Source organism: Tiliqua scincoides, chromosome 12 (assembly GCF_035046505.1).
Source record: "Tiliqua scincoides isolate rTilSci1 chromosome 12, rTilSci1.hap2, whole genome shotgun sequence".
Lineage (NCBI taxonomy): Eukaryota > Metazoa > Chordata > Lepidosauria > Squamata > Scincidae > Tiliqua > Tiliqua scincoides.
Window position 1 is genome coordinate 13768597 of NC_089832.1, and position 16816 is coordinate 13785412.

General features: G+C 44.1%; 1 protein-coding gene across 1 annotated transcript in view; it reads right to left on the reverse strand.

Annotated features, from left to right (window-relative positions):
• The window catches only part of LOC136663086 (connector enhancer of kinase suppressor of ras 2-like), a 319906-nt gene that overhangs the window by 100260 nt on the left and 202830 nt on the right, over window positions 1-16816 (reverse strand). The window contains exons 10-11 of the mRNA XM_066640022.1: window positions 4700-4827; window positions 2528-2733 (exon numbers count right to left, since the gene is read on the reverse strand). Coding sequence (XP_066496119.1) covers window positions 2528-2733; window positions 4700-4827 — 334 coding nt within the window. The remainder of the gene's footprint in view (window positions 1-2527; window positions 2734-4699; window positions 4828-16816) is intronic.

Here is a 16816-nt window from a genome sequence, read left to right on the forward strand (position 1 = left end):
CTCCATACCTTCTTTACCCAGGCTTCGTGCACTGGAGAGGACACTCCAACTTCGCCATACGGCGTCGGCACAACACAGGAAGCAGCAGTTACCGGTTATAAGTCTTCGCTCGATTGGCGTAGAGCGTGACGCCAGGGGTTGCTTCCGACGGTGGGAGAGATCATTGCATCTCATTGGGCAGCTACTGCCTGCCTTAAGCTGGGCAGTCCCTAGCCAGTAAGGTGTTGCCTCGCCACGGTCCGTTAACCTCACAGGGTGCGTGGGGTTTAGGGTGAAAACCGACAAGCGGATCGACAACTCTGCACCATGTAACAGAAAACAGAAAACTCCTGCCCTAAAGCTGGGCACCTGGAACGTAAGGACAATGACACCTGGCTTCTCTGATGAGCTAGCCCTAGTCACATGTTATACTGAGCACATGGAGGTGGAGAAGGGGGTGGAAACGAATGTGCTGCCCTGCCTCTAGACTTCCACATGTTCAGGTGAATGCCTGGAGCACACACAAATACAATACGTGCATTTCCATGCAGACCCCCTTCCCACACAATCAGAAAACCTGGGTGAGAACAAAAGTATAGATCTTGCAGAATCAGACACTGATCTACCCAGACCAGCGCTCTGACTCTCAGCCAGATGCCTCTAAAAGTGCAAGCAGCCTATGCTGAAGACAGCAAACCTCTAATTGCCCACAGCCTTACAAGCACTTACAAGCACTTGGCACTTACAAGCAAACTGCTTCTGGACACCGAGGTTGCATTTAGCTGTCACAGCTCACAGCCACGAATAGTCCTCCCCTCCATGAGTTCAAAGGGAAATGGATCAAAGCAAAAGAGCTGCTACAGCTTTGAAGTCGAAACTGCTGTGTAGACTGTACAGGTTCCAAACAGGCTCCTGGCACACCTAGCAGACATCCCTCTCTCAGCCTCTAATATACTGTCATTTCTATCTATGGCAATGCAAAAGGAAAGGCTGGTAGCAAAACCTGCTGAGTTTCCAGGCCAACACTTCTTCTTTGTCATCAGCTTCAATACATTTCCAGGCAAAACCACAGGAGCAAAGCTATCCACAACCAGGCGAGCAAAGGCTCCATGAGTGTCAGCAAATATCACTTTCTGTACTACTCTTAAAAGCACATCAGTGTGCTCTTAGACCAACAGCCATTATCCATGACCAAACACCAGTACTGCCTGTGTGACAATTCCAACATGTTAAAGCTGCCCATGTGCTCCAGCTGTTCTGTGTGTGCTTTATCATGCTCTCGAAGCACTGATCTTCAAGTTCACAATGGCTCAGCCCAGCACCTGGTTTTAACGCTAGGACTTTAACACTGGAACATATGAAGAGAGAATAGAAGAATGTGTCTTTAACCAAATTTAGTGTATAAATTGAGTTCCAACACATAGGGGAATAGGTCTAACACTTCCAGTGGGTGATGTAATTTTTTTACATAGACCTGGGCCTCAGCATGCTTTGTTCTTAATTAACCAATTAAGCACTGGTGTCCATCATGTCCTTAAACAGCAATTTGGGTATATGATGTTATAGATCAGGGGTACCCATATCCTGGCCCGGGGGCCACTTGCAGCCCTCAGGGGCTCCGAATCAGGCCCTCAGGGAGCCTGCAGTCTCCAATGAGCCTCTGGCCCTCCAGAGACTTGCTGGAGCCCATGCTGGCCCGATGACCTCTCACCTGATCTGTGGGATGAGGGCTCCCTCCACGACTTGCTGTTTCACATCTGTCGTGCAGCAGTGGTAGAGAAGAAAAGGCTGCCCTTTCTTTGTGCAAGGCCTTTTATAGGCCTTGAGCTACTGCAAGACCTTCATGCATTCATATAAGTTCCATCTCTAATAAATTCATTTATGTAAATTTATTCAAATTTGAAATGTAAATTAATTCTTTTTTTCCCCCCGGCCCCCAATACAGTGTCAGAGAGATGATGTGGCCCTCCTGCCAAAATGTTTAGACACCCCTGTTATAGATAAATGCATAGGGGTGTTTGTTTCTGCAGAAATCGGCCCCATACTTCCTAAGACCAGCCCTGCAAACATGTCATGTGAAAACGGGCTCTTGGCCAATTTTCCAGCTCAACCCTGAATATGAACTAGCCCCGTGTTTCTCAGCGTTTGTCCCCTGCTATACCACTCTGCATGGCCCACTTATTGGAAGTACCACCAGAAGTAACTGGGGATGTTATAACCAGTTACATCCAGACAGGGAGGTCAGATTCAATGTGACAAACAGCGGTAAGAGGCTCGGGGCAGACAGGAGGGCTTTTTCAAACACATGAAAAGTGCGTGCTGGAGCTGTCTGCCAAATCTCCTACTGCTGCTTGTCCCGCTGCATTGCTGGTCTCACACTGTCAGGTAGCAGGGTCCCTGGGTGTACCACTGGACACTTCCACGAGTACTGGTGGTACTCGTTGAGAAACACTGAACTATCCTGCAAATGCACAAAATTACAATTTAAAAAAAAAACGTACAGCAAAAAAAATTAAAAACTTTGACAGGTCAAAACCAGCATGCGTACCATGCGTGGGGGTCTTTTCTCTCCGTCGCACCCCTGTCGCTCTCCCTCTTTCATATTCAGAGCTTGCCGGATGGCCCTCGCCTTCAATCAAAGTGTAGTATTTCCCACTTTCGTGCTCCAGAAAGTAGCTCGGAGACTCAGAACCTTTCATCCCGGACTTTCCGTATTTGCCTATTTCATCACAAGACATTATTCCAATTTCATCCCTTTGAAAGCAAGAAAGAAACAAAACGGGAAATTGACCTAACAGTAATTGATAAGAAAAGGCTACTGCTTTTCCAAGCAATGCTGAAATACAAAGAATAAGCATACCCCAGATTATTATTTTATCACAGACAAGTTCTTTCTCTGAAGGCTCAGCGCAACTTATAAAGTCACCCAATCACATCCCGTCAAGGTCTGAACCCCTTTAAAAAATGGAGGGAGAAAAGCTTCCACCCACCCCTTGAAAACAAGACAAACATTTAGATAAAAGATTAGTTGGTTCTGATTTCGTGTGTGGATCTATGGTGGTTCGCAACCTTCAGTCTCGAAAGACTATGGTATAAGCCTACAGCACCCAGTATTCCCAGGCGGTCTCCCATCCAAGTACTAACCAGGCCTGACCCTGCTTAGCTTCCGAGATCAGACGAGATCAGGCTAGCGTTAGAGGTTAAGAGGGTGAGCTGAGGACCTGGGCATCCCTGATTAAGATTTCCACTCTGCTATGAACTTCACCAGGTAGATGTGGACAAATCTCAGGCTTCCCCAGCAGCAACGTGAGATAATAATACAAACAATGCAGTCCTATTCTGCCCCCTTTCCCCGCATGTAGCGGTGCAGCAAAGGTTACTGCTGCATCCTGCAGAAGAGGGCAGTTGGGGAGGTCTGGGTAAGGGAACAATGATTACCCTGGGGTAAGTCTTTGTGGTAAATAGGAGTCTACTTGGACCTGCACTAGCAAAATCAGTGGTGTGGGTCCACGATGATCTGTGCAGCAGGATCAGGGCTGGGAAGGGGGTTAGGATTCAGCAGCAGCTGCTGTGGCCAAAACCACCCCCTTCCTGGAATGGTTTGCTGATTCCCTGATCCTATCATCACCCCATTCTGTCCTGCCCCCACCCTGCCCAAACCCCTGCCACCTTACCTTCATTGAAATGGTGTTTCTGCCGCTCCAGCATCTGCAGGAACGCTCTGGCCTTCCTGCTGGCCCTCTAGCAGCACATGGGTTCACTTTTTTATGGCTAGCATGGATTGCTTTATGGCAGCAGACTTTTTTTTTTAATTTTAGCTTTTTTTTCCAGTACTAAGACCCAGCACTGTACTGTATAGTGTTTTCTTATGGTACAGTCCTATGCTTCACCAGAGGCTGTTCAACTCAGGGATGCAAGCTGGGAACAGCTTGGGTCAGGACTGTAAAACAACCTGAAAAGCTGTGCAGTGTGTGTGTGTGTGTGTGTGTGTGTGTGTGTGTTTAGGGAGGGGGGGCTTCTTTGCCATTTATTTATTATTATTATTATTAACAGTATTTATATACCGCTTTTCAACTAAAAGTTCACAAAGCGGTTCACAGAGAAAAATCAAATAACTAAATGGCTCCCTGTCCCAAAAGGGCTCACAGTCTAAAAAGATGCCAAAGAATACCAGCAGACAGCCACTAGAACAGACACTGCTGGGGTGAGGTGGGCCAGTTACTCTCCCCCTGCTAAAAAAAGGAGCACCCACTTGAAAAAGTGCCTCTAAACCAATTAGCAGGGGTTCTACCAACTTCCTCCAACCATTTCAGGGGCTGGCATAGACAAAAGGAGCTTGTCAAATGACAGTCTACAGCTATCGGTTAGGGTGGTTATGCTGGAAAGGGGTAACAGACAGTAGCTGGCTGACTTCTCTGAGAAAGGGGCCCACATTACAGGGAGAGTGGAGTTTGCAGGACAGTTAGGACCCATAGCAAAATGAGCGAATGTGAATAAAAATTCTGGTCCATGCAACATCCAAACCACTTTCTTGTGCCATATGCAGGGGGAGTATGTGGGCAAAGACTGAAACCTGGTAAACTTGTGTTCGTCATTATAGGCAATAATGAATGAGATGAACTAATGAGCTCACACAGTACAAGGCAGCTTTTGGTGTTCTGATGCCTCCCCTGAAATGATAGACCTGCAAAGACACATCGCCACACATGGCCAGGTATACCTTGGACTGTAGAGTCCTGACATCGGGGAAAGGATGAAAACATCTTGAAGAGTGGAGCTGTCCATTTTGGAGCTCATGCCCATTGTGCTGGTTGTGGAGCTGTTTGTGGGGCTGGTTGGAATCACAGGCTGCCAAGTAAGAAGAAAAAAGAGAGAGAAAGCACATCACATAAATTAGCCACTGTGAAGCCTTTTCCTTTGTGTTTGTAGTTTCTTGGAGATTTTCCAGATTGGTTGAAACAAGAATTCTTCCCAAAAGAAATATTGGTGAAAATGTCTCCATTTAGCAAAAAGATTTCAACATTATCTGGAAGGAGATGCCATAAAAACAAACTAATCTTTCCCACCATACTAGTAATCTTTCCAGCATTTACAAATACAAATACACACACACACACACACACACACACACACACACACACACACAGAGAGAGAGAGAGAGAGAGAGAGAGAGGGAGGGAGGGAGGGAGGGAGGGAGGGAGGGAATAAATATAAACAGCAGCAAATTGTTGTTTTGTGACTCTAGTATAGCATGGTCAGTGATGAAGTGGTAAAATTTTGAAGAGCTGGAGTTCATCACGACACAGAATCTCCTGGCCATCCCCCCCACTGCATACAATAACTAAATCAACTTTAAATATCTTCATGAGAGCATTTGCTTCTCCTGCCACTTACTCCTGCTTTGAAAACTATTTACACTTCATGGAAAGACACAGTTTACTACATCCCAAACCCTTTCAACGGGTTGCAAAATTAAAACAAACATAAGTATGTAAAAACTGGATTCAAAATGTATCACAAATAAATAGAAAAGATACATTAACATGTTAGTTTATGCATATTTACGCAAACACAAGCCCCACTGTGTACTCTCAGGTAAATTTGCATAGGACTGTTGTCTTAACGTACCAGGAAGTGCCCAGGTCAGATGCAGTTTGTAACGTTGTCTCCCCCAATGGCCAATCCTGACCTTAGAAGACTACTACGTACTGTATTATATCTTACTCTTAAAATGCTGTAAGCACCTTGGGGCCTTTTTGGAGGCTGAAAGTGAAGATATAAATGCTGGGTTAAATATATAATGAGCTACACATTATCTCTCAGTCAGCCCTTGGGAAAGACAACAGCCACTAGACATTGACATATGGCCCTAGGCAACTTTCTCACTTTGCTTCCTGTTAAGCCTGAAACTTTTGATGTGTTGGGGGGGAAAAGTGTCAAAGGAAACATCAAAATCTGATGCTGATGATGTCATTTCTCCTGCTCAGATACACTCCACTGCTCTGCTCCCCCTTCCACCCCAGCCTCAGCTACACCACTGAGCATAATGGAATAAGATCCAATCCAGGTAATGTCCAATAACAGGATTTTAAGAAGGGGAACTAGGAAAGATCAGTGCCAATGACCAATATGCTCACATTGCATTTTGTACTTGGTGGCACAGATAACCAAATACAACATAGATACACTTCTAATCAAGACTGAGCACTGTTTCGCTCTAAAATCCAGTGTGTGCCCTTGAAGATGCAGAAGTAGGGGTCCTAATTCTTTTCCGATTGCTTCTTCCAAGTATTTTAAAGGGAAATAATTTAAATTTACAGAGAGAGAGAGAGAGAGAGAGAGAGAGGAGGAGGAGGAGGAGGAGGAGGAGGAGAACCAAGAGGCATTTGAGAGTCTGGCATGAAACCTGCCAGGAATAAACTAATGGACTAACCAGTGTGTCTCAAACTGTGGGTCAGGCCTCACTAGGGGGTTCGCAAGCCAATTTCAGGTGGGTCCCCATTCATTTCCATATTTTATTTTTAATCTGTTGTGACTGCATTTGGGGAAATGTTGCAGTCCTGTACTTTTAACAAGCTACTATGTATATTCTTTTAACAATGATAGTAAATGGGGCTTACTTCTGGATAAGTGTGGGTAAGATTGTAGCCTAGGATTGTTAAAATTTTCCTGCTTGATGATATCACTTCCGGTCATGACATCACTCCCGGAGGGTCCTGATAGATTCTCATTCTAAAAAGTGGGTCCCAGTGCTAAATGTGTGAGAACTACTGGACTAAACTATATGAAGCACTATGTATGGATAGGTAGAGTGCCCCCTGCACATATATACATACATACTTATGTTCAGGAAACAGTTTTGGATCATTGTACCAATTTTGGTCACTTGAACTGGCAATAACTGTAAGGGTCTATTGCCCACCATTATCCCTGCAGAATTACCCACACTCAGTCCTAGCTAGTGAGTATCACCTTCACACCTGATAACAGTGAATTACAAGCCCAGATCAAAATCCATGGCATGCTTCTCAACAGGTGTATCTACCCTAGTGATGCCACCCAAGTTCAGAAATGGGTAAAATCAGGGTTTGAACTTCCCAGTTCAGAACATCTGGGCTGTATGGAAACCATTCTGAAGTTTAAGCTCAGTTCATAGTTAACTCAGCCCCAGGACTGGTCCTCTGCGTGCAGGAGCACTCATGTTCGCCTTCCTGCTGAAAAATATTTAATGGTGGCAGTGGAAACAAGAGGGCCAACTGATGAGTCTTAGGCAACATCAGCATTGACAAGTTACCTGGGAAATGTAGTTTCCTAGGGCGCCTGGGTCCTTAGTAAATTCTTGATGTGAGCAAGCAAGTGATAGAGAACAAGAGCCTATCTGTGACTCGCTGTCATACAGAATTAGCATTGGGGGTTGGGCACTGGACAAGAATGGCCAGGATGACCCCAGTGCCATCAGTACTGATGGCAGTGTCCATCAGGGATTGGGTGAGAGATGCCATGGGGAGCTTGAGTCCAGGCTTGTTGGAATTAAGATGGGGTGTCTTCTTTATTATCTTCTCTCAGAGCAAAGGAAATGAGAAGCTGGGTGGGGAGAGGAGTTATGTCTTTGCATTTAGGGCTGAGGGGTGATTGGTTTTGTTCTGTATTCCATAACAAAGCAAGAGTCAAGAGGATTCAGCTGTCTTCTGAGCATTTTCCAAAACCGCCAACAATCCTTAAGCTGGCAGAGGTTTGATCTCCAGCGACTGACATATTTACAGAGCAACATTTCAGAGACCCTAGTAGAGAGCCCCAACTCTGCAACATAGTGTGTGTTAATGTATACATATATTCATGCCAATCTGTGCATTTATACACTTCTCGGATTCTGAATATGTTGCTTTTACGATTTGCACAAATTAATTTCTGCCCTAGCTTAGTCAGTGCGATGCAATGCAGCAAGTTAATGAAGTAATCAACAACACCCCCCCCCCCAATAAATATTCATAAAATGACGGATTGGTTGAGCATTTAATAGATCTCTTGTGAGGAGGCTGCTAAGCTAACTTTGGCAAAAGACCCAAAATCGGTGTCAGGGAAGTAGATGCTTTATATCAAGCACCCATATGGGTTCTGACATGAAACTAGCCCACATATTGAGCAGTGCAAATTCTACTGGAGGCAAATTCAGCACAGCTGACATGTCTGCCCCGTTTTCTAATTCAAAGCTGACAACAGAGAAATGAAACGCTTTTCAGGCATATCGACCCCCCCCCCCCGGGCTGTTTCATGAAACATTAGGGCAAAGCTAATGTGTTAATGGGAAATCCTGAGTGCAAATGATGAGGTGGTGATGAGAACTCTCTTTCAGAGCCTGCCTTTCACAGAATCTGAAGATCAATTCACACATGGGCAGATTCATCACTTGATGGCTGCAACTTCAAATGAATCAGCTGTTGTCAGGGTCAAGAGAGGAGTGGCCAGCAACCTCACCCGTGATCCAGGTCAGTGGTGCCTAGTGGTTAGCACACTCACTCTCTTCCCTGTTTGGAGCTCCCTGGCAGCCCATGATGGCTGGAGGAGAAAGAAAGCATCCAGCTGGAACTGGTTTTCTTTCTCTGATGAAAAGATGGATCTCTACCTTCTTGCAAGGGGGGAAGGCCAAAATATAAGGCAATCTGCTGGCTCCCCTTCAAACCAGCTCAACCAGGTTTGCTAGTCTTAGCTGTTTCCTAATCTGCATTTCTTCTTCACTCAAGCAGTGTGCAAGATTCGAGCTCGGAATGAAACAGATTGGACCACTGAGCTTCAAGCTTGGCCCCACATAAGAAAGAGACAATACACTCAGAAATACACATAAAATATAGTCATTTTATGACAGCTATGAGGGGAACATAGAAAGCTTCCTTATATGGAGTTGGACTGTTAATAGAGCATGGACAGTATTATTTATTATTTATCACCACCAGCGTACATGACACTTCACACGAAGTGAAAGGACAGGTACCTGCCCTGAGAGGCTTACAATCTAGATCAGGAGTGTCAAACATAAGGCCCATGGGCCAATGAGGCCCCAGGAAGCAATTTATCTGCTCCTGTTATAATTGGGCTCTCTCCTACTTTAAAATATCAACAAGATTTGCACATTTTCTCTTCTGACATTTGCAGCTAGTGAATTTCTACGTGAGAATAAAGTGCTTATTTCTGGCCATCATCAGCTTCACGATGTCACTTTCTGCTTAATGATGTCATTTCCCAGCAGCTACCATGAATGCTAACTTTGGCCCTCTGTATGAAATGAGTTTGACACCACTGATCTAAATGGTAATACAGGGGGACTTGTTGCAAGGGGAGGAGAGGAAGAGAAGCATGTGCGATTGTTTCGATTATATGTACTTAGACTTAGGAATAGATCTAACATAATGATCCTAGGCATGTCTACTCAGAAGTAAATTAGCCCTACTGAGTTCAATGGAATTTACTCTCTGTTAAGTGTGTACAGGATTTCAGCCTAAGGCATAACTGGAGACGGCTCTCCAGGGTTTCAGCCAAGGGTTTTTCCCCAGTTCTATCTGAAAACAGTATCCGGGATTGAATCTGTGAGCTTCTGAATGCAAAGCAGGTTCCCTTCCATGGGGTGATGGCCCATCGCCAGAATAATTACAATGCTACACTATACTATATCATAACACTAAAATTACAATAGATAAAATAATAAACACTTTTATTAGTAAATCTACTTCTGTATAGCATTTTTGGGGAGTGTTCAAAGCGTTCTGGAATCCTCACAGACACTTCCTGTGTTCTTATTCCCACAGTACAGGTGGATAAGATTGAGGCTGTCTTATCAATGTGTGCTCACGGCAGATGGAAGAAGTGAACCAGGGAAGTCCTGATTCCAGAGGTGTAATGCACTGCCCTGGGGATGTCATGTGACATCACTTCCAGGTTATTCCCAGAGGAGTGGCACTTGCTGCAGTGGCTTTGTGCCCCCCTTCTCCCTCAAAGGGGAGCCTTCACAGGAGAAGGAAAGGTGGCGTGAAGCCATAAATACCTCCTCCGTAACTAAGGCGGAGCCTGATCGGCAAACGTGTTTCACCTTGGTACAGCACCCGGGGCAGGTACCCCCTCAGATTCTGGCATAGTCGTGTCTTTGCCAGAGTCACAGCTCAGCCTTGGAGCCACCATACTACATTAGATTGATCACTACAGAAAAAATTCTTGACCGGGTCGGCTGCGATCATGATCCCCCTGGGTATGGAGAGCATTGTGCTGAGCAGCTCTCTCCCTACTCTGTATAACTTTTCTATATCATACTCCCTCTGTGCAGCTTCCTACATTCATTCCTATTGTATGCTTCAAATTTCCCTTCCCTCCAGGTGGAATGAAAAAAAGATCTTTAAGGAATGTTGGCTTCTGAGCCCATAAAAGAAGAAGCATGACTTGGCTGGAATAAAGCTCAGCGGAAGCTTTTTTCAAAGCAACCCCACATGCCTAGAAACACACACGGCAATGAAATGCAAAGGCATTACAATGAGTGACAAATGGTCTAGTGTAAGTAGAAAAGACCACAAGAGATATCATAAATACTCTCATTCGCTCTTTCAGCGATGACAACCGGGATGACAATGGAGCAATCACTCATTGAGCAGAGAGTGCAAGTTGTCATCTATTCACCATAGCAGTAGCTTTCCATTAAGGTAGAGGTTTTGGGATGTATGCTTGGTTCATCTTTTCAGGGTTTTTAACCAGAGCAGCAAAAAGGAGGTCTCTTGCCTTGGGGTTGTCCAGAAATCATGTGGGCTGCTTTCAATTCAAAAAGCAGAAGGAATGAGACTAGGGTCAGGAATGCCCTAAAGCTTCACAGTACTTGAGGGGGGCAAACCAAATGCTGGTCTTCCTGCTCCTTGGATTCAAGAAGGAAGATGGAAATGGGCAGAAAAGGAAGTGGAGAGGAGAGTGGTGAATGTTCTAGTCCACCACTCTTCTCCTCATCACTTCCTCCCATTCCTACCTTCCTTTACAAGGAGGAGCAGTGGTAGTGGGCAAGCAAAAGCAGGTACCACCTTCCATTTCAGTGCCTCATACATGGAATGGCCTTGACTATAACCATGGGTTGGGATGAGTGAGTTAGGACTCACAAATGAGGAATCATGGCTTCTAATACAGCAGCAATGTCACAGGGTTGGGCAACTCGACTCAATAGGCTCAGACTTGAGTCACCAAATATGCATTTTTGGTGACTTATGTGGACTCGAGTTGCACTTGTAGTGAAACTGGAAGTGACTCAGGACCCATGGAGCCACGCCTGATTCATTTGCCAAAAAGACTCTGACTTGAGACAGAGTCCCAAAAATGCTCTGGATGAGTCCCCATGGCTGCCCATTAAGACTTGAGTATGTCAAGTCAAAGGAGGCCAAGGGTGGGAGGACTAGAGTCTAGCCATGGTGGATTGGCCTATCCCTGAGATTCAGCAACAGGACCTCTTACGTAGTATCGTTGAAACGTCCTTCAAAGGACTTTCACGGTGAAGATGTTACAGACCCAGTAAGAGGCACACTGAGAAATTCCATATCGCAGGGTTCCATATTGCAGGTTGATCCAGGGATACAACTCCATCAGTCATGAAAAAACAATCTCACAAAGGAATAGAATGTTACATGTGAGCAATTGTTCACAACAGCTAGATTTAATAGCAAGAGTCTAATGTCAGGGTTATGTATTGTAGATTACAGTAAGTTTTCTTTTCCAAATCACTTGGGAAGCATTGGAAGCCCAGCAGGCAGTCAAGCCAACTATAATTCATGTGATAGTTTTATTATTTCTGTACTGGCAAATGAATCATACTTGTCTTCACACTCATAATCTCTTAGCCCAAAACCTTGAAAGTAAGCAGTCTGAGAAATCTAAAAGGGATTTAAATTTCTTCATGAAATGTGTTGAAATGAGAGAGCGAGAGAGAGGGCAAGAGAGAGCGAATAGCTGTGATGTGATGGAAATGCAGAATGATTTGAGTTGACGGTATTGACTTTGCCCAGGAGAGGCAGTGAATGAGTAGCAGTTGGCTAAGGGCAGCTAGTAGATAATGCAGAGTTGGTAATTGTGTTCAACCCTCCATTTAAAATCCAAGTAATAATAATAATAAAAAAAAGATATGTACTGAAAGCTATCAGATTTATGTCCTCTTGATGGAACAATGCTCATAAAATGTGTTGCGACTTCCATTTGCAGGTCACTGCTAAATGGAAAGAGATTAGAAGCGAGGCATGCGAGTTATATGTTCCATGTTCTATGCCCAGTCATCAACTTGCTCTTGTCGCCTTGGGCAAGTTGCTATTAAAGAGAAGAGCCCTTTAAGACAAGAACGAAGGTCCATCTGGCCCAACATTCTGCTTTCCACAGTGGTCAACTAGGTGGCTCCACAAGAGTCCTCTTATGTTCTTTCATCTTGTTGGACTACTACAATGCACTGTGCTTGGGAATGCCCATGAAGACTGTCTGAATGGGTACAGAATGAGGCCACAATGAGGTTGTTCTGAAGATCTGTTGCTCAGTGTGCATTGGCCTGGTGATTTTGGATCTGCCCTTGATGAACAGTGTGTTTCAACAGCAAGGTGATGATTGTTGCCTTTAAAGCTCCCCATGGCTTTGTGACTATCTCACATCAACCTGTTCACATTCTTCATTCAACATTGTGGGCTCGGTTCTGCACCCCACTGCCTATTCAGTAGGAAGAGGTGTGAGACAGGACCGCTTTGGTGGCATCCCTCCATTTACAAAACTCTCTCCTGCAAGAAGGGGATCTCTTCCTTGTGAGGTCCCCCTGGCTCCTATGTTGCCTACATTTTAAGTGAGCTGTGAACATTTTTCAGCTTAAGTTTGCTGGGTTTAAGTTGTGATTACTAGGGTTTTGTTGTTGTTGTTCTTGTTCTTGTTAAAAATGCATAGAAACACAAAACACTGCCTTTTTGGTGTTAAAATATCCGAACAAAAACACAAAACACAGCATTTTGGTATTTAAGATATTTTCCAGAAATTAAAATAAATTACTTTTCCAGTTAGAAATACTACTGTGGCTGCATCTTCTGACACTATATCACCTAGATCACCTACCCAATAAATTTTAAAAGTTATTAGAATTTATAATTATAATTTATTAAAATTCACCCTTGGAATAAAAACAGATCACACCACAATTTGCTATTTTAATCAAGAAATTTTAGAAAAATATCACACACACTGCCCCCAAATAAAACCACACCCCTAGTGATTACTGTCTGTCCTGACTTTTGTGTGCTGGCTCTGCTTAACAATTGGCTATTGGTTCTTGATGTTTTAAATAGTTTTAAAACTGTTCTCTAAAACAATTTGTTTTAACATTCTTAGCGGCAACAAAAGTTTTGAGAGCTTCAATTCAGAAGCCCCATCGTGGACATACTGATTAAAAACCCATTTTGATACTGCATTAATAGATACGTTGATATGTTTTGCAAGATATTTTTAACATAATTTGAAAATTTATGGAAAGATGGTTTATGATTTGTACATTTCTAGAACAGCAAAATCGATACATAAGATTGCCCCCTATTTTTATTTTCCATTGTCATAAGGGAAAATGCTTTGATTGTGAACCTGCCACATCTTGCAATGTAACATAAAAAAAAAAGAATATTAAAAGCAAAAAAAACCCCACACTTTAATCAAATGTAGTATGCCGTCTTGGTGGTCCCTAAGGCTCTTGTTTGGGTGTTTGCACTACCTCAGAGGCAGATATCTTATAAAATGTTCAAAGAAATGCAATGGCTGCCCTGCCAGGAATGATGAACCACAAGAGACAGTCAGCCTGCATTTCTGAATCCGTAATCTGCATTTCGAAGTGCCAAGAGCTTCCGCAAACAATTCATTGGTCCTCTGGGAGCCATTGGTGGCTCAAATGCATGCTATCAAAGATCAGCCAGCCTTGCGGCCAGATAAAAGCTAAATCACTGATAAGGAAAAGAGGCAGAGTATATCTGCAGAGAGAGAAGGCAAGGCTTTGGAAGCTCTAGGTTTTGCAGGCTTGCTTTGTGTCCTCCTATGTCATCATTAGGGAGCTTTCTGCATGGGAACCATAATAAAAAGGGGGAATTTTGGGCCTATGTTTTGGGATTAATATACTATACCTGGCTAAAACACATGCAGCCTTGTTTTTGTCATCATCATCCTACGCTGCCCTGGTGCAGTATAGTACAGCGGTACTGAAATGGCTGCTACTGTATCCTGCAGGGTCAGAGCAACCACCTTGGTTTCCTTACTCTGTGAGGAACTCTGCTGACCCCAATGGGTCTCCTTGGATCTGTGCCAGCTCCTGGGCTAGCACAGAATCAAGGGGCCCTGTGTCAGCCTCTGTGGCTCAGGAGGGGGGATAAGATTTGGCGGCAGCCTCTGCCATTGTCACTGTCACCCTCCTGGGCCCCGATCTGCCCTCTGGCCCTCCCTCTCTCCTTCCACTCAGTTTGGCCTCCTCCCTGCCTTTCCTCCACCCCACAAAGCCTTCCTGTCGCCCAGTGGGGACACTCATCAGCCAATGCTCCTCTTCTACATCCCGCTGGTGCAGAGGCCCAACAAAGAGTGGCATGGGCCTCTCCACCAGCGCTGCACATCTCCCAGCAATGGTAAAGTGCCTTATAGAACTTCTGGAACACCCACTGCTGACGCTGAAGCTACAATGCTGGCGGTGGGCACCATAGAATTGGCCCTAAAAGGTCCTATCCCATAACGCTACCAAACCAATTATCCTGACAGAAAGGAAAAAGTAAACAGAAGTATGAAGGCCTTATATTTGCATATAAATAGATACTTTTTTCCCCTGTTGCTTATTTTTCAGTGGATTATGCAACAGATAATTTCATATTTAGAGCCCTCTCAGAAAGTGAGATCTTAAACTGCAACTTAATTATCTTAGGTGTAAATCTGGCCCTGGCTTTCTCCCATGTGAACTGGCCCAAATTTTTGCTGTGACTTCAAAGGTCTTTTTTTCTAGAGGCCTCACTGTCAGGAATCAAACAGGTGGTGACAAAGGAGAGGACGTTTCAGTGCTCTGTCTTTGGAATGCCTTCCCCAGACAGATCGAAGAGGCGCCTGCAATACTCAGATGCCGCTGTATCTCTTTAATCTATTTCTCAGCAGGCTTCTAAACAAACTCTGCTCTGACTGCTGTATTAGGATCTGTTCAGTTTTTCTGTCTGCTGCCTTTCACTGACTTTCTATCTGCTGACTTTTCACTCTGATGCTTGCAGGTCTTCGCAGTGGTGTAGCTATGCCATCTGGCAACCGGGGCAAAAACATTTTGATGTCCCCACTTAGAGAGGCATTCCAAGGCTCGGGGTGGCAGCAACATGGCCTTCCTGACCACTGGAAGGTCTGCCGGAATCCTTACAAATGCACTGAAAACTGGGGTCAGAGAAGGTCAGGTCAAGGAAGCTGGGCATAGCCTCCCCGAGCCTTGCAAAGCTTTACACCTTTACCATGCCTGCTGAAGACTTTACATCGAAAACCAAAAAGTTCCACAAAAACCATAAGTGCGTTTGTAAGGCCTCCTGCATGCCTTGTAAAGCCTTCCAAGGCTTGGGGAGGCCGCACACGGCCTCTCAGGCCTTGGAAAGGCACCCTGTGATGCCCCCCCCAATGTGTGGAGTCTGGGGCAAATGTCCCCTGCCCCCCACTTACCTATGCCACTAGGTTTTCTCATTTCTTTTTTGTTTTAAAATTTTCACTGTACATACTATATATTTTTTTTAAAAAAACAACAATATAGTTTTGCTTAACTTGGGTATTTAAATTTTCAGTTGCTTTTAGTGAAAAAAAAAATGACTTGTAAGCATTCAAAATAAAATAACATAAATAAAATGATACAAAGGATTAGGGAAGTTATTTATTTAAAAAATATTTGTGCCCTCTTTTTCCATCCATCCAGCGCCCAAGACTGCTGAATAATATAAAACAAGCAAATAAAACAGCAATAAAATGTTAATCGTATGCAATAAAACTACAGCGGCAGGACTATGACAACAGACTTAAATGGGAAAAGTTAATTATCAGTCATCCCTAATGCCTGAGCTGCTGGAGCATAATAGCTAAGAGACCAAACTTGAAGCAGGATTCTCTAGTTCTAATCTTGCCTCTGCCATGAACTCATTTCAAGTTGCTCCTTCTCAGCCTTGATTTTCCCTATCTGTGTTATGCAGTGCTTTTTTTGTAAAAAAAAAAAAAGGTGCAGGAACTCACAACTTGTTAATCTTTTATTTATTTATTTATTTATTTATTTATTTATTTATTTATTTATTTATTTATTTATAAGCTGAACTTTGAGGAGTTTGGCAGCCTCAACTGGCCCCCCCTTTTGGCAACTGGCAACCAACCTTTATATTTTGCAGCCATGGAGCACCTCCCCTCCTAAAAAAATAATAATAATAATAATTCTTCCTCATAGGGATTTGAACCCCTAGCCTCTGGCTCCACAGACCAGCACTTTAACACTTGAGCCATAGGAACTCTTAGACTCAAAGTGTTTGGAACTAATACTAGAGGTGCTGATGGCCACCAGCTGGGGTCAAGACCTTATATATTCGTTCTGAGCACTTTGACTACAGGCTTTCCTATAGCCCAATGAAGAAAGTGCTGGGCTGTGGAGCACGAGGTCAGAGGTTCGAATCCCTCCCTAGCCCGCAGTTTAAAAAAAAAGGTGGAGCACAAGGTCAGAGGTTTGAATCCCTCCCTCAGTGAAAGGGAAAAAAAAGGTGCCAGAAAGCCGTTCCGGTACGTTCTATTACAAAAAAAGCCCTGGTGTTATGGGGATAAAAATACTTTTGTAAGG